At 41.4% G+C, this 16230-nt stretch overlaps 4 protein-coding genes across 9 annotated transcripts in view; 2 read left to right on the forward strand and 2 right to left on the reverse strand.

Annotated features, from left to right (window-relative positions):
* The window catches only part of fnbp4 (formin binding protein 4), a 10026-nt gene extending 7925 nt beyond the window's left edge, over nt 1-2101 (reverse strand). For 3 of the 4 annotated variants that reach the window (XM_019893965.1, XM_019893964.1, XM_019893962.1), the window contains exons 1-3: nt 1891-2101; nt 1481-1555; nt 322-449 (exon numbers count right to left, since the gene is read on the reverse strand). In XM_019893965.1, coding sequence (XP_019749524.1) covers nt 322-449; nt 1481-1555; nt 1891-2014 — 327 coding nt within the window. In that variant the 5' untranslated portion in view covers nt 2015-2101. The remainder of the gene's footprint in view (nt 1-321; nt 450-1480; nt 1556-1890) is intronic. The other variant, XM_019893963.1, reaches the window with a different exon arrangement.
* Nucleotides 2102-2155: 54 nt separating this feature from the next.
* Nucleotides 2156-4147, forward strand: LOC109530342 (seipin-like). Its single transcript, XM_019893968.1, has one exon. The coding sequence runs from the start codon at nt 2392-2394 to the stop codon at nt 3622-3624; it is 1233 nt and encodes a 410-aa protein (XP_019749527.1). The 5' UTR covers nt 2156-2391; the 3' UTR covers nt 3625-4147.
* Nucleotides 4148-5097: 950 nt separating this feature from the next.
* Nucleotides 5098-6830, reverse strand: lrrc10 (leucine rich repeat containing 10). 2 transcript variants are annotated; one of them, XM_019893971.1, is made up of 2 exons: nt 6666-6830; nt 5098-6446 (listed from the first exon to the last, which is right to left on the reverse strand). In XM_019893971.1, the coding sequence occupies exon 2, from the start codon at nt 6354-6356 to the stop codon at nt 5550-5552; it is 807 nt and encodes a 268-aa protein (XP_019749530.1). In that variant the 5' UTR covers nt 6357-6446; nt 6666-6830; the 3' UTR covers nt 5098-5549. The 2 variants fall into 2 exon arrangements, with proteins under 2 accessions (XP_019749530.1, XP_019749531.1); XM_019893972.1 differs by having other exon boundaries at nt 6662-6830.
* A 2190-nt stretch (nt 6831-9020) lies between these two features.
* Nucleotides 9021-16158, forward strand: cnot2 (CCR4-NOT transcription complex, subunit 2). 2 transcript variants are annotated; one of them, XM_019893966.1, is made up of 15 exons: nt 9021-9130; nt 10193-10321; nt 10399-10474; nt 10688-10835; nt 10940-11122; nt 11288-11367; nt 12086-12211; nt 12378-12502; nt 12585-12702; nt 13886-14042; nt 14130-14191; nt 14260-14309; nt 14645-14745; nt 14827-14971; nt 15060-16158. In XM_019893966.1, the coding sequence occupies exons 2-15, from the start codon at nt 10205-10207 to the stop codon at nt 15144-15146; spliced, it is 1575 nt and encodes a 524-aa protein (XP_019749525.1). In that variant the 5' UTR covers nt 9021-9130; nt 10193-10204; the 3' UTR covers nt 15147-16158. The 2 variants fall into 2 exon arrangements, with proteins under 2 accessions (XP_019749525.1, XP_019749526.1); XM_019893967.1 differs by lacking the exon at nt 9021-9130 and adding an exon at nt 9147-9339.
* Nucleotides 16159-16230: the final 72 nt, after the last annotated feature.

The raw sequence follows: 16230 nt of genomic DNA on the forward strand, positions 1-16230 counted from the left end.
GGTGTTCTGGTGTTTGAAGAGGTTTTTCATGCCTTTTCAAGTGTGCTACCAAGAGAGGTGAGTGGCATTGCAATTTCATATGTTGTGTTCATTTATTGGTTAAGTTCAACTCCTACTGCTGTGATACCGATGGACGTATAGGAACATTAGCAGGCCCTTAAATTGACTTGGCGCATACTGTCATTTGTGCCTTTTTATCTCATTTAATGGCATTACCATCCAAAGCTCCGAACTCCCAATATTTGAATCGGAAATTATACTTTTGTAATAAATAAATTTAAAAAATGGACCAACCCAACTACAAATATAAGTTATACTTACAGCCATGAAATTTGCTAATGTACTGTCAATATCAGCAGAATGATTGTGCTGAGAAGTTGTAGTTGATCGAGAGACTGTGGCATCCTCTTCGTCACTATCTTCATAGGCTCCAAGCAAGGACAGCCCCTCTACAAGTGGATATAAACAAAATGTTCAGTCAAATTATTTTGCTTGAGTATAGTCTATCCACCTTTCTCATGAGGGATCTTATGGAGAAATGACAATGTAGGCACTTTCATGTACGACAATTCCTTTAAGAATTTTTGTATTTGTTATTGTTTTGTTTCACAGAGCAATTTATTTAAACATTAAGCACCCCTCCCCCCTTTTTTATAAATGATCATAAGCCCCATTGCATTGAAAAATGCCTTGCAAGGCTTGAGAACTTGTTGCGCTCTTTGCGGTTGGACGAACAAGCAGAAGAAGTTCAATCTGTGGCTACAAAAGCAATGTTCTGAACTGGCACCTCAGACGAGGAGGAGAGAATCTCCTGTGGTTGAGAGGAAAGAAATTTCATCTGTGCTGTTGGTTGCACATAGAGCACATTTGACAATAAAGTTGACTTGAGACATTGAAATATTTTCTTTTATAAGCTGCAGCAAGTAGCATTCCCACATTGTTGAAGTTTGTAAAAGTCATAGTAAGTGGACTTGCACAAAAGTTTCAATGTGAACAAAATGCTAGTTTTGCTAAACGAGAGGCCGTGCAACTAATTCAAGGAAAGGCTCATGGGAAGTACAAATAAGGTGGATATCAGGGGTTAGGCAACAGGACTCCAGCAATCCCCAGCAACCAATGATACATGAGTAGCCTGCAGACCTTGTGTAAAAAAATGCTGAGTGATGTGACATTGTAATTTAAAAAAAAAAAAAAGAACGTTGTAGACCTCATCATTTGTACACTTGCAGATGTTTGTAAAAAAAAAAAAAAAAAAGGGGCTACACATACCTATTCCTCCACTCTCGTCAGTGTCACTACGTAGACTTAAATGGCATTAAATGTTAATAACGCCATAATCAAAAGTAATTTGAGCAAATGTGTTATTTGAAACCTATTTCAAAGTGGTAGCCCTCTTCATTAACCAAAACACAAGAAGTAGCTCTGTTTCAAAAAGATTAGGGAAACCTGGCCTACAGTACACGGTAACAAAATAACGTACCGGTGGCTTTCACTGCGGGAGGCTTCGTGTTCAGTCTGTCTATCACAAATCGTCCTTCTCCTTCTTGCTCTTCTGCTACAAACGTCAGAAAAAAAGATCATCAAAGCCAGAAGAGAGGAAATGAACTCGTGGCCTACTTTAGCGAACCATTATGTTTTAGCTCAAACGAAAATTGGTTCATTACGATACACAAACAAATTCATTGCTAAACTCAAAAGTTTAGCCGTTACATTTTCATGCCGAGGAGCGGCTATGGCATTTGTGTCTGTAACGTAAAACAAAACATTGAGTATATAACACAACATACAACAGACGTCTAATATGTATACAAGTGAGACTCTGATCCACATAGCATTTAGCAAGCCCGCCGCTAGCAATTAGCAAGCATTAGCAAGCATGTTGAGGAATACCATCGGATCCTGACAGTCCCTCTTCCCTCTCCCCGGCATTCCCACCACGGAGCCCAGAAGGAGACAGTTGTAGAATTGTTCTCCGACCAACGGCTCCTCCCGTAGCGCGAGCCTTTTTCTTCATCGCGGATTATTTGGCCTGCGAAGCTGCGAGCCTCTCTTTTCCGAAGTCTTCGGGTTGCAGCTAGTAGCACAAAGAAAGGAAGTGGTATTCCGAACACACCCGGGTCCTGGGTCGCTTGGCGGTGTAACACAAGGAAATGTCCGTAGTGTACCAGCGTCGAAGATGCACACTAGCTTACTTAATAACAAGCTTACCGAGCTAGGCGGTGGAATTGTTTCGGCTTAATCATTGGAATCCCATTACCGCTTGCTTTTTGTAGGACTACAGGTTTTGCGGCGCACATTGGAAGTCGGTGTCCCAACGATTGCAGGAACCGTTTTGACATGTTCAAGTGAAAATTGGCAATTTCACGGTTGTCGCAGTGGAGCCGCCCATTAATGTATGAATTTCAAGAGCCGCCATCGGGGCAGTGGCCATCAGAGCCGCAGAGAGGAGGTGCTGCCCGATTCAGAACCGGGGGAAGCGCTACGGGGACTGGATCAAGCACGATGGGGGGTGCGATGGGACCGGTTCTGCACTGGCTAAACGATGTGGCAGCCGTGACTCTTCTGAAGGCCCGGAGGACTTTATTCCAAGCTGCTGTACTTTTCTGTGTTCTGGGTCTGCTGCTCTGGGTGTCCATTTTCCTGTATGGCAGTTTCTATTATTCCTACATGCCCACCGTGAGCTTCTCCGCACCTGTGCACTTCTACTACAGCTCTGACTGTGATGCGTCAGAATCAGAACTTTGCTCATTCCCAACGGCCAACATCTCCCTTTTGAAGAACAACAGGGACCAGGTGATGGCTTATGGCCAACCGTATCGAATATCTTTGGAGTTGGAGCTGCCAGAGTCTCCGGTGAATGAACATCTGGGCATGTTTATGGTCAAGATGTCATGCTACACCAAAGATGGGACGATGGTGTCATCTGTTCGACGTTCAACAATGCTACATTACCGCTCGACCCTTTTGCAGACACTCAGCACTTTCTTCTTTTCTCCTCTACTCTTGACTGGGATGGCTGAACAGAAGCAGCTAATAGAAGTCGAGCTCTTCTCTGCGTACAAGACCAACAGTTATCAACCAACTGTCGGTACAGTCATCGAGATCCAGTCTAAGCGTGTGCAGATCTACTCTTCCCAGCTCCGCATCCATGCATACTTCACCGGTGTTCGTTATGTTCTGTATAACTTCCCCCTGACATCTGCGGTGATCGGGGTGGCCACCAACTTTGCCTTCCTTGGCGTGATTGTGGTTTTCAGCTACCTGCAATTTGTATGGGGTGGGCTCTGGCCCCCGGATCAGGTACGTGTCAAAGTCATGATGGGGGACAGTACCCGCATGCAGCAGAGAAGAGAGGAGGTGAAGAAGCGCATGGAGAAAGAAAATTCCCAGAAGGAGCTGGATTCCCCAAGACTGATCGGATCTTTGAATGATGCATCTGATGACCAGGCTGATGACACAGTGGTTGAGCAGTCATCAAAGGCATCCGTTGTAGATGTAAATGCCACTGAACCCGGTGTTCCTAATTCTGAAAAAGATGTGTCTTCTGACTCTGTATTGCCTGAGGCGATAGACCAGAGTGAGACAACACTCCGACAGAGGTCTGGTGCATCAAAAAGCCTTTAGACTAAGGGCCATCCTGAAATTAAGAGTACATAGAGTGCATACAGTATACATTACTGAAATCATTCCACTGAATATAGTTGCAGACCTTAATACAGGCAAACACCCACTATTAGAGGTCAAGTATATGTAGATCAGTCAGAGCACATTATGCATATTGTTTTAACAAAAAAAAAAATGCTTTACTCCTACAACCTGTCTTCACTCTACAACAAATATCTGTAAAAATGTTACACCACTTGTTTTCTTTTTTTTTCTTTTTTTCTTTTATTAAAGCTAACACATGCACTTAAGAAAAAGTCATATTACAAATGTGGAACGTCTCCAAGACATGTTACTTTTTTCCACAAATGTCTTTACAAGCAATTACCGTAGAAAAATAGTACATTTGTTTTTAACAGTTTCTAAGGGGCTTCATGGATCTGTTGCGTGAATCATTCTTCTCTTGCACAAAGAGACATTTTGTCAGATTTACAATGTGCAGACACAATGTAATGGCTGAAAACAGTATTTATTGCTTCACAGGGAAAAAAAGTATGTTTTAGGTGGATGTTTTACGCAATGTACATTTTTTGGTGTCTCTTGATGTAACCCATCTGTATCCAGCATTAAGAGATGTTTTGAGCTCAAGTGTTTCTCAGCTCATTGGTTGGTATTGAAGGTAAAAGGGTCACCTGCTATGTGCTTAAGCGCAGGTTTGAGTTATGGTACCAAAAGATATTGACATACTTTGGTCTATTCTCTTATAACGTGAATGAAAAGAAATTTCTTGTGCACGGTCATTGATTGAATAAAAATGCAAACATTTAAAAAAAAAAAAAAGTACATTCAATGAAATGATGAACTAATTCCCTGTTAGATTGTTGTGGGGGAAAAAAATCAAATGGTTGAACACATGTAGGGAACATTTCATTCCCTTTTTCCACATAACTGGAATGAAAATGTGTTGTTTACAGAACATTTGATGATGTGATTGCAAACCACTTACAATAGGGTAGTAATGCGGTGACAATAAAGCCCATTAGCAGGCTTCACTCAAAGCGACATCCTCAATCTATCAGATGAATTATGCATTGTTCCAGATATGGAGTGCACTAATTGACTGAATTCACCATCCATCATTTGAATTATAACCTCCCCGCATTTAGCCTCAGTGTGGTGACGTCTCTGCAAGCATAACTTAGATGTCTAAGTTTTTGTCCCAGTGCTAAACCAATGTATAACTGTTGACTGTGTACACATGGTTTTGTTGTATTTATTAGACTGTTATGTTAACACACACTCTGGTGACACTTGGATAACCTGTAAACCTTCAGTCAAACTGTATAATCAATTAGTCACTGAACTTTATCTTAGACCTTGATTGGAAATACAACTATACAAATAAAAAAAACATCAAAATATACTACTGTATAATATATATACTGTATCCAAATAAAATAATACAAAATAAATCCGTGATTATGTCATCTTCAATAAATACATTTGATCACTTATATTTAATATAATTTCAAGGCTGACATTTATTTTAGTGAACTGTCCTTCAAGATTTGTATGACTAATCATCAATATATACTGTAGGTACATAACAGTGTAATACAGTTTACTTTTAATATACTAAATTCTCTCTTTTCCAGTTACATGACCTTTCTTTACTGATACGCCGATGGCAATATTGAGGTGAACTCATTTGAACTTATATACAGTGGTTACTAAATATGGTTCCTTGGCCTATGGTGAGCTACAATCATTGATTTATGAACACTTTTTCCTTTGCAACCAACATGTTACATGTTGCGTTCCCATATATGGCTCAACTATCAATGGTATGAAGGCGCTGCACACCACTGAGCTTCAAGTGATCCACTTGAGTGACGTCCTGCCCGTCCAGGCCTCGCCACAGCTGAATGTCACTTTGTCGCTTGACCTTAAATGTCGATCTCCTCCTCTGCCTCCATCTCTGTGACCTTGGCTTTTGAACCTTCATCTTCCTCCTCATCATCTGAGCAGTCTGCCCAACGCCCGACCCTTCTGACGCCTTCAGCCACCATTGGGGCATTAACACAGGGATTGTGGTCATAGATGATCAGTTTTAGCCCCTGCAAGTGTGAGAGATTGGGAAAGCGGTGGATTTTGTTTCGATCCACATCAACGACAGCGAGGAAGTGCATTTCCAACAACACTGGAGGGAACTCCGTTAGCTCGTTCCCAGCCAGCCAGATACTTCTCAGCTCTTCCAGCCTGGTAAGTTCATCGGGTAAACAGTGTATTTGGTTATAGCCAAGGTGCAGGGTCTTGAGATTGGAAAGCTCACAAACCACATTTGGGAAGACTGTAAAGCAATTTGTCTCCAGCCACAGGGTGTTAAGTTCCTTGAGTTCCTGGAGTTCCTTGGGGAGGTGGAAGAGTTTGTTGTTACCCAAGTAAAGGATGCTAAGCTGAGGTAGTCTGCAGACAGCTGCAGGCAGCTCTTCAAAGCAGTTAAAGTCAAGAGCCAAGAGCTGAAGTTTCCTCAGGTGGTGGAGTTCATCGGGCAAACTGCTGAGGTTATTGTCACTCAGGTAGAGTTTCACCAGCTCATCAAACACACAAACAGCAACAGGTAACTGGCGCAACTGATGGCTACTCAGGTCCAGAGTCCGATCAAGTGGCATCTCCTTCAGGTCCCCCACTAGGAAGCGTTGACACCGTTCCGATGGAATGAAGGCGATGACTCCTCGCATGGCATTTCCCATTTTTCCTGCTTGCTGGTCCGTCACAGGAATTTCAGGTAAGCAGTTGCCATCGTTAAATGTTTTTCATCTGAATCCACTTAAACTCCGCCACTGCAGCGTCAGAGTGCATGAAAATAGATAGAAAACAACAGTTGTTCGATTAGAAATGACCTATTTAATATTTTGGAGCTCTGTAAACAACAATCAGATGGTTACAATGCTAATTACAAAATTTCATGTGATAAAAGAATATTGTACGCAGAAGAGTAATATACAATAGCAGTGAGCACTAATCACAGAAATAGTACCCATTAAGATAAAAGTACCTACTGTCCAACAAATCTGATCCATGACTACCTTCATCGCCAAAAGTTAGCGACGTGTTTATCCAGTATAATCAGCTGAAAAGACATTGGATTCCCTGAGTGAATGTTCCCCAGTGCTTAACTCAGTGCCTCTGAGCTTTGCCCTGACTTTCAAGGTAACCACTGACAGCTCTCTTCTCTCTCCTCCCCATTTGTGCCAAATGACTCCCCCCTCTTCTGCCCTGAGATGGCAGAGGTGGGACAAAGGGAAAGACGGGGAGGGGCAGAGCATGCCATGGATATGCATGAGAAGTCTCTTCAGCTAAAGTCACAAGATATACTGTTTAGAAAAAGCTGAAAACAATTCATCATCTGGAAAAACAAGGTGGAGTGACAAGGACTTTGTTTGGATAGTTTCCTCTGACTTGAAAGAATTGACTCGTTTTTTTTTTTTTTGCAATAATGACAGAAGCACATAAAGATGATAACAAATAGCATAAAACTATGTCACAATAGGAACAGTGTTCAATCAATAGCATTGAGTGAGAATGTTTCATGTTCCTTGAATATTGAGGTGCAGTGGTGTGAGGTGTTGAGGTGTTCGCTGGTACAGATCTGTATTCTACATCAATAGTAGCTTCAAGATTTGAGATTCACACGCGTTTACTTACTTTCAATTTGAATTTGTTTCAGAAAGCTTTGTAGTAATTCCAGAAGTGTTGCGCTGGCATTCATTATCTTGCATACCTTTTCCAGAGATGTTTTTTTTTAACTGGATCCAACTGGATGGAATGTCATGTTCCTTATCAGAAGAGGCACTGGTCTGTGTTCAGCGGCAGATTTTTTTTTTTAAGCACGTCCTCTTCCCTCTTCATCCTCTTATGGACTGGGGCGTGCCGACATGAAACTAGCACATGTGGAATATCCGTCATTGTTGAAAATGCAGTTATTTTCTACTGCACCTTTCCAGTCAATGAGGTGTCAGTAATGTCATTATTTCCACAGTCAATAACCAGAAATATGACAGTATGTTGGGACAAGTTTGACAATGTGTTTTGTTGATTACCTTAGAGGTGTCAGATTACTTGATGTACCATACGGACTGTCTAATAAGAGTCACTGTCTTTAAGTTTGCCTTTGATAACGAAATAACAACAAATTGTTATTAACATGCAGAATGTGTTTATTTGCAAAGCCACATTTTTCCTTCTGGTTATTTCAGTATTCAATGTCAATGAATTGTGTAGGACAGTGTACCTCAGTTTATGGCCTGTCAAGGAAAGTAACTGTATCTACCGTATCTTCTCCGGTGGGCCACCAATGTGATGGAGCACTTGGAAGGCAGAAATAACAATTCCCTCTGGAACCATTTAAAACTACAATGTTTGTCATGGGAGCCGCTGGTGGTGTTGTGGTTTATGCACTTGTTTTCCTTCAGGCACTATGGGTTCTACTCCTGCTTAATGATGGTGTAGGTACATCCAACCACCATTTTCTGTACCGTTTTGTTAATTGCTTGTGTGTTTCAGGTACCTTGTTGATGTACAGTGATCCCTCGCTACTTCGCGGTTCGTTTATTGCGGGTTCAGTGCATTGCGGAGTTTTTCAAACATATAAAATATATATATATATATATTTTATTTTTTTACACATATACATGGAGTACAGTACTGTATATTTTGCTGAAGACATCCACCGTCACATCTGTCCATTCGTGCATGGCACAAGACGTTTATGGAAACCGGGAGAGATGACGGGAGGAGTGGACGAGCAAATTAAAAACCAAGCAACCAAACAAACAAACAAATAAAAAATCCTCATCCATCCACTCTTGAGACTGTGTGTGTTCATTGAGTTCACGGATGAGCTGGAGCCCATCCCAGGTAACTTTGGGCCTTGAAGCCAATTGAAAGGCTTCAGCGAACCTAACATGCTTGTTTTGTGAATGTAGGACGTAGCAGATGCAGTAGCCAGGAAGAAAACAGGCAAACATAGGGAGAACACGCAAACGCCACACATGAAAGCCACAGTTGAGATTCAAACACGAAACCTCAGAACTGTGAGGTGAGCGTGCCAAGCACTTGACCACAGTGCTGGCACGGCTCCTTATTTTGTAATCATTTTCACAAACGGTTGTTGCTTTGGTAATATGTTGAATTGCAAAGAGACTGAAAATTATTATTTTGTAGTTTAATGTATTTTCAGAAGTGAAACCTGAAGAAAACGGAGCAGAAAGCATATGGAGGGGAGCTACGCTGTTTACACTGCCAACCATCAGATAGTGGGGGTGTGAGAGAATTCTCATTGCCCAAAGTAAATGTTTAGTACGTTTGCTCTGTGGTGAGCATCATCCCATGTGAACTACATACCCGTTCAGGCTTGTGTACGGAAGTGGTCTGCAGGTTGTAAGGTCAAAGGGTAAAGGCTGTTCCTCTTTCGGTTGAGAACACAGCCATCTTGGATTTAACGAAGTCAAGTGAAATTGATGCGGTGAGGCTATTTTTAATTGTATATCGCCTTTCCAACAGGACGCGAAGCTCAGCTCGTTGAAATGAATGAGTGAAATTGGCCCCGTTGTTTTCCTGTGCCTTTTTCACGGCGAAACGGTTCCTTTAGCTATTAGCTTCATCTGATTGTCACTGTTGCTGCCTGGCAAACGGAGCGTAAATTGAGCCGAGAAAAGGGGCATCTGTCTCCAGGTATATGCAATCCAGCGTCCTTTTACTGCCGTTAGGAAGCCGAAACCGTGTGTTTTCGAAATACACGTAAAAGACGCACGGATATATGTTGTTATTAGCTTAATTGTTGCTTTGCGTAGCCGCATTAGCGAGCTAGGCTAACGCTAAATACAAGCACGGAGCCTGCTTACAGGCTACCTGCCTACACAGGCTAGTTAGTCAGGTCCTTAGCTAACTAGCATCTTAGCATCCTATCCAAGAACTGAAAATGTTACAAAATATATTTTAAGTTAAGTCACTAAACGTTAACGTAACACAACCCCTTTAATCTCTATTTTTTACTCATAATATCGTAATAATAGTTTAAATCTGTGCATCGTGGGAAATGTGTCGCTAATATCTGAACTGTTCACTCCAGGAGAGCGCTAGGCTCAATATCTATTACTGTGTTTAAAAACAGCAGTGCAGAAGTGCCTTTTGACGTCTAGATCGAAAGAGAGACACACTTAGTAGGTCGCGTGGCTCACATACATAAAAAAAAAACAAAAAAAAAACACTGCGCACGCCTTAAATACAACCCAGATTTAAACTAAAAATAGCAGAAAATGTGTTAACAAAAAAGTGTCGACATAGACAATTATTTACACTGTGTATAAACAGTTGACTATTGCACCAGTTATCCCCAGGATGAGTCTACACAATCCTCATTGAATTCACATTCAAATCCTATACCTGTACTCCAAAACTAGCCAAGGTGTTTTTAGGTCTGATGAGTCAAAGGATCTGTTGAGGCGATTGTTCTTCTTAGTTGTACTCTTTTGTCCAGTGACCCTTACCGTCAAATGGATTTACATCGTCTTTACTCTTTCTGCAGGTGACAAAAGGCATGTTTGGTTCGAGAAAGAAATTTCCAGAGTTCGTTGAGGTAGTGGACAACGACTTTACTGATGAAAGCATGTACTACAACCAGCCGTCGATGTTCCCACATCGGTCGGACAAAGACGTGAGCTCTCTTTAGTCCTAATGTGGTCACCTCTATCTATCGAAGGTCTTTTGTCCTCACAGAATCTTTCTCCCCAGATGCTGTCGTCACCTTCGCCGTCCTCATCCTCGGGGCAGCTGTCACAGCTTGGTGCAAGTTTGTATGGTCCACAAAGTGAGTGGAAACAGTGACAAACTAAGGATTATTTAGGATTGTTAAAAAAATGTAAATATATATTGTGTAGGACTTGTAAGTGTATTTTAACACAAACATGATCATTAGACAGGTATGAACAGTGTTATTTTTGTAAACATTTTGGATGCATAGACTCTTAATCGGATTGCTTGGCTGTATTTTATATTTGCTATTATTATTTTTCTTCTGCAGGTGCACTCGGCTTTTCGGTACGAGGCATGGGGAACAGTACGCCTCAGTTAAACCGAAATTTAACACAAAGCACCCAGCTACAAAGTCACATTACCCCCACAACAGGTGTCCCCACTATGTCCCTCCATACTCCTCCATCGCCGAGCAGGTGCCTTCCTCATGACATTTCAGTTCACCTGAAATTAAACACTGACCTGATGTGATTAAAGAAATAATATAGACTAATAAAGGCTTCCCTGCATCTTTCAACAGGGGGTCTTTACCGATGAACACGAGGAACATGCTGAACCACTCTCAGGTCGGGCAAGGCCTCGGCATGAGCGGCAGGACCAATAGTATGAGCAGCTCAGGCCTGGGCAGCCCCAATCGCAGCTCTCCAAGTATCATCTGTATGCCCAAACAGCAACCAGCACGCCAGGCCTTCACTGTAAACAGGTATGAGGCTTTAATTTGATGGACGCACCTGCTCTTGCTTAGTCTTGTTTATATTACATCTCTTTTCCACTTGACAGTCCTCTCTGCCACATTTTCTGGTGTATTATAAATAATTTTTTAACTATGTCTAATCTGTAATTTGCATTGTTTTCCACATCAATGCAGCATGTCCGGATTTGGAATGAACCGCAACCAAGCTTTTGGGATGAACAACTCATTATCAAGCAATATTTTCAATGGCACAGGTCAGCATGTTAAACCAAAGCGTCATTTTGAAATCGATTTTTTTTTTTCCCCACCCTCCAACGCCTTAGGTACATCTCAGTGAACTAGTATGTCATGGAAAACTTATTTTCATTTTAGGAGTTCAATTTTTTTTTAAAAGATATTGCATAGATTCACTGCGCACAGGGTGAGATGTGTGGTGATTTAATTTTTTTAAAACATTTTGAAGAAGAAAAAAGAATATTACATAAGATAAACTCCTAATTATTTTTAATGTAGATTTTAGGCAGGAATTCTGAGGTTTTTTTGAATCTGTAATATGTAAAATGTACTGCATGAATTTCACTAGTTGAATTGAGAGACTAAAATGAATGAACTTTTGTATGATATTCTCATTCATGTAGGTGCACCTATTTTGGGCAGAATAATAATTGGCAAAATTTGTAGATGCATGGTTTCAGTTTTCAATTCTACTGTATGAGTGACTATGTTAATTGGCAGTGTTGTATCAAATTCCTCCCATTAAAAACAAAGTTTGCGGAGAGAGAGAGAGAGAGAAAGAGAGAAGCACATATATCTATGCAGCATGTCCGGAATTGGAATGAACCGCAACCAAGCTTTTGTGGCCAAAATGTCCTCACATGCTCTAAATTAGCACTATCAAGACTTTTTTTCTGCACGAAATGTGACCACTTATTAGTGAATTGAGTGAATAACATATCTTTCCACTTGCTGCAGATGGGAGTGAAAACCTTGCGGGACTTGATCTGTCAGATTTCCCTGCATTAGCGGACAGGAGTAGGAGAGAAGGGACCGGCAATCCAACACCGGTGCTTAACCCGCTGGCTGGAAGAGCTCCCTATGGTAGTCCTGTAGACTGCAGAAAATGATTCTTTCAAACACTAAATAATAAGCACATAAACGATCTGTGTCATTTTGAAGTGTTGAAAAACATGATTATCAAATTATGCTGGTTTTATGACAATGGCCTTTTTGTTTAATTTTGTTTGTCGCGTTTCTGTCTAACAAGTTGGCATGGTGACAAAACCATCAACTGAACAGACACAGGATTTCTCAATCCATAATGAGGACTTCCCTGCGTTGCCTGGCCCAAATTACAAGGATCCGTCGTTGACCAGCGATGAAAATAAAACTGTAAGTGCGCCACACCTCAAGATACGAGGCAAACCTTTGTGATCTTATTCCATTTTTTTTTCTGTGCTTGTGATTTGTTTAGAACTTGAATTCAACAAGCAAGAGCACATCCAATACAGATGGGCCCAAGTTCCCAGGGGACAAGACGGCCTCGGCGCAGAACAACAACCAGAAGAAAGGGATCCAGGTGTTGCCCGACGGTGAGCACTTTCGTTGTATTGACAGTTCTATGGAGAGATAACACTTAAGGTAGACAAGCTCATTGTGTAAAAGGTTAGAAATTATGTTGCCTGAATGGACGGGTACCTTTCACATTGAAATCGGTTCAGTTCTGATTCCCGGAACCTGGGATTCAATACCGGTACTCAACTTTTGTGTGGGTATTTGTGGTAATAAATGTCAATTTATTCAACAGTAAAATCGAAAAAAGTTTTCAAATTAAAATGCGTTTTTCAAAATGTAAACTTTTACAAATGACAAAACATCGTTTATTTTTAAAAATGAGCCAAAGAGGATGGAGTTCTAATAAAGGGATAACATTTTACAATAAAGTATTTACGATAATTTTTTTAAGCACGCAAGGCCTGCTGTAAGTCAGGCGATCAGATCGAACCCAGCTTGGATCAAAACATTGTTTTAAAAAAAAAAAAAAAAAAAACAGTTGGAAGAGGAAGTGAACCAGAACAAACTCTATTTGGGATCAAATTAATCATTTGAATGTACCCGACAGTGTATGTAATGATGGCTACATTTTGGCCACAAGCTTTTGCTATTTCACTTATAAATACAGTTAAGTATTGTTCTAAAATCCAATTTATATACTGTATATTGTAACAATGGGGAAGCCAGGCACCTCCCTGCATGATCTGCTTTGGTGGGGGAAGACAGATCAGTTGATGCCGGCACCAGGTGATGCGGCCAGGCTCCTGGCGCGGATGGCTGAAAGAGAGGTGCCGGTGGCGTCCTCCCTTTCAGCCCTGCACCAATTTTGGTGACATGGGCACATTGTCAGTCACCACCCGGCAGCAGCACCAAGACGTCTACACCCCACCACGCTCAACCAAAGTATGCTAGGAAGCGTGAGGCTTCATAATTGCTCAATTTGCTTGAGTTTCGCTCGCTTCCAAACCTGGAAATGTATTTTTCGCGTGTGTGAAATCCTGATCACTTCCTCACAGTCACAACTTAGAAAAAAAGGGCTTCAGAAACCAAAACCTGTTACCATTTGATTTCATGTGAATCAGTGTTCGGTACTACCAACCCCAACTGGTGCCTACCCCAAAAAGTACTGTCTTTGATACCCATCCGTAGTTGCTGGGCTAAGATAATAAACATTGGCAAGAAGAGTTTGCTCTAAACCCTTGTCCTGTCTTGTGACTGCAGGCCGGGTGACGAACATTCCCTCAGGCATGGTGACTGACCAATTTGGTATGATTGGCCTTTTGACGTTCATCCGGGCAGCAGAAACGGATCCTGGGATGGTCCATCTGGCACTCGGAAGCGACCTCACAACACTGGGTCTCAATTTGAATTCACCAGAGTACGATTGCAACCGCTTCCATGAACAATACTCTTAAAATGGACCGTATCCGAAAAATATGACTGACCCTGCTTCCTCTCTTGACAGAAACCTTTACCCCAAGTTTGCATCACCCTGGGCCTCAGCACCCTGTCGACCTCAAGATATTGGTAAGACAGCAACCTGGATACATGTGGCTTCTCTTATCATACTTATTTGACCTTTGCTGTTTTGTTAGACTTCCATGTTCCATCGGAGTACTTAACCAATATCCACATAAGGGACAAGGTAAATAAAGTACAGTGGAACCTCTAAGATTGATTGCCATCTGTTTTGAGATGCCAGTCGGCCTCCATTTTTTCTCCCCTTTATTTTTACACAATTGTACCCAGAACAAGTACAACACACGTGATGCTCACTCAAGCCCCATGAGATTCGCCAAATTCTTGCACACATAAGATTTATGCATTTTAAGAGGCATATTTGATTGGAAATGTATTTCAAATTCCAAATTTTTCGACTTGAGAGGTTTCACTGTATATGGCTGCGGTCTTCAAGATGTGTTCAAGCTGTACATTTTGGTCCTGTGCTCATTTGTTGTGCCCCTGCTGCCTTGCCTCCAGCTGGCTGCCATTAAACTGTCTCGATACGGTGAAGACTTGTTGTTCTACTTGTACTACATGAATGGTGGGGACTTGCTACAACTTCTGGCAGCAGTAGAACTGTGAGTAGTTAACGATGAATGATTCAACCTTCTGCTGTCCAGGGTTTTTAATCATTCTCTTTTTTTAACTCGTCTGCCTAGCTTTAACCGGGACTGGCGGTACCACAAAGAGGAGCGACTTTGGATCACACGAGCACCTGGCATGGAGCCGACATTGAAGACCAATGCCTACGAGAGGGGCACCTACTACTTTTTTGATTGTCTTAACTGGAGAAAAGTGGCCAAGGTAAATCCTCTGCTGCACAGTACTAATCGGTCTCACAAAATAGCAACAATGCTCAATTTTAGTGTCCACTATTGTCTGGAAATCTAAGGAATTCCATCTGGAGTATGACAAGCTGGAAGAGAGGCCTCACGTGCCAACAACATTCAACTACAACCCAGCCCAGCAGGCCTTCTAAGGCCGACCTGTCCACAAGGCTACAGCTGTTCCTGCACATAATGCTGTTGTCCCGGGAAGGCGCTGTGGTTCTCACAGCCTGGTTTTTATTCCTTGAGGATTTGTCTGTTTGACTGCAGGGGAGGCATGTCTGACATCAGAACTACCCTCCTGTTCCAAAATTTCATGTTGCCCAGAACACCAACATTTTTGTTTTTATTCTATTTGTTACACCCTGATTTTTTGTTTTTTCAGTCTTGTTTTGAGCAGGGTCTGTGTTATGTTTACGTCTGAGTCTGAAGCCTGAATTCTCCCAGGAAGAAGGACTGACCCTCGTTTGTAACACCAGAAAAAGTGAGGGGGAAGGCAAAATAAAATCCTCAAACTCAAGTGAAAGGGTGAAAGAAATGCAATGTTTATTGTTGCACTATATTTAGTAATAAAAGAACACAACATTTGTTTGTGCTTTTTATTATGCCAACACTCCCTTGCATTTGTTTTGCTTCTATTTTTTCCCTTGATTCAGGTATTTGCAGTTTCTCACCCTTTATTCTTTTTCTTCACCACCAACTATTTCCTCTCATTCTGTATTTGTCCTGATGTCTTGCTCCAAACTTTTAGCTTGTGAAGTGTGGACTACTTGGTGCCCACCAATATGGACATAATCCTTACCCTTAGAGGGTAAACACCGACAAACAGTTGCTTTAGAGCAAACAAAACACTTTTACTGTCTTTGTTACAATTTTCTAAGAATTGTGTACATTTTGTTTCTTGACATCACATGAATTAGTATATGTAACTTTGAATGTGTATATATGATTGCAATATATGTGTATACAGTATATATATATATATATATATATATATATGACATCTATTTTGGAACAAATCTTGCCCTGCCTTGTACCTCGTTTTTGAGGTGAGCATGGATGAAATATGCGGAAGGAACAGGATATTTGCTGGAGCCTGGAACACAGCACTTTGGGCATCAAAATAGGAAAGTCATGCAAGGAATTTCGTGATTCTCAGCTTAAGCAAAAAAAAACATGGTCTCACACGCACAAAAAAAAAAATATCAGTACAAAGCAAAAATAGAAAAGTTTGAG

This window comes from Hippocampus comes, unplaced genomic scaffold, assembly GCF_001891065.2.
Source record: "Hippocampus comes isolate QL1 unplaced genomic scaffold, H_comes_QL1_v1.1 scaffold104, whole genome shotgun sequence".
In the NCBI taxonomy this organism is placed as follows: Eukaryota; Metazoa; Chordata; class Actinopteri; order Syngnathiformes; family Syngnathidae; genus Hippocampus; species Hippocampus comes.

Bases quoted from the DNA above. Each gene is read 5' to 3' on its own strand.
- cnot2 (XM_019893966.1), top strand. From the start codon at position 10,205: ATGTTTGGTTCGAGAAAGAAATTTCCAGAGTTCGTTGAGGTAGTGGAC. The intron at 11,368-12,085 runs GTCAGCATGTTA...CACTTGCTGCAG, and splicing joins CAATATTTTCAATGGCACAG to ATGGGAGTGAAAACCTTGCG. The intron at 14,043-14,129 runs GTACGATTGCAA...CTCTCTTGACAG, and splicing joins CTCAATTTGAATTCACCAGA to AAACCTTTACCCCAAGTTTG.
- LOC109530342 (XM_019893968.1), top strand. From the start codon at position 2,392: ATGTATGAATTTCAAGAGCCGCCATCGGGGCAGTGGCCATCAGAGCCG.
- lrrc10 (XM_019893971.1), bottom strand. From the start codon at position 6,356: ATGGGAAATGCCATGCGAGGAGTCATCGCCTTCATTCCATCGGAACGG.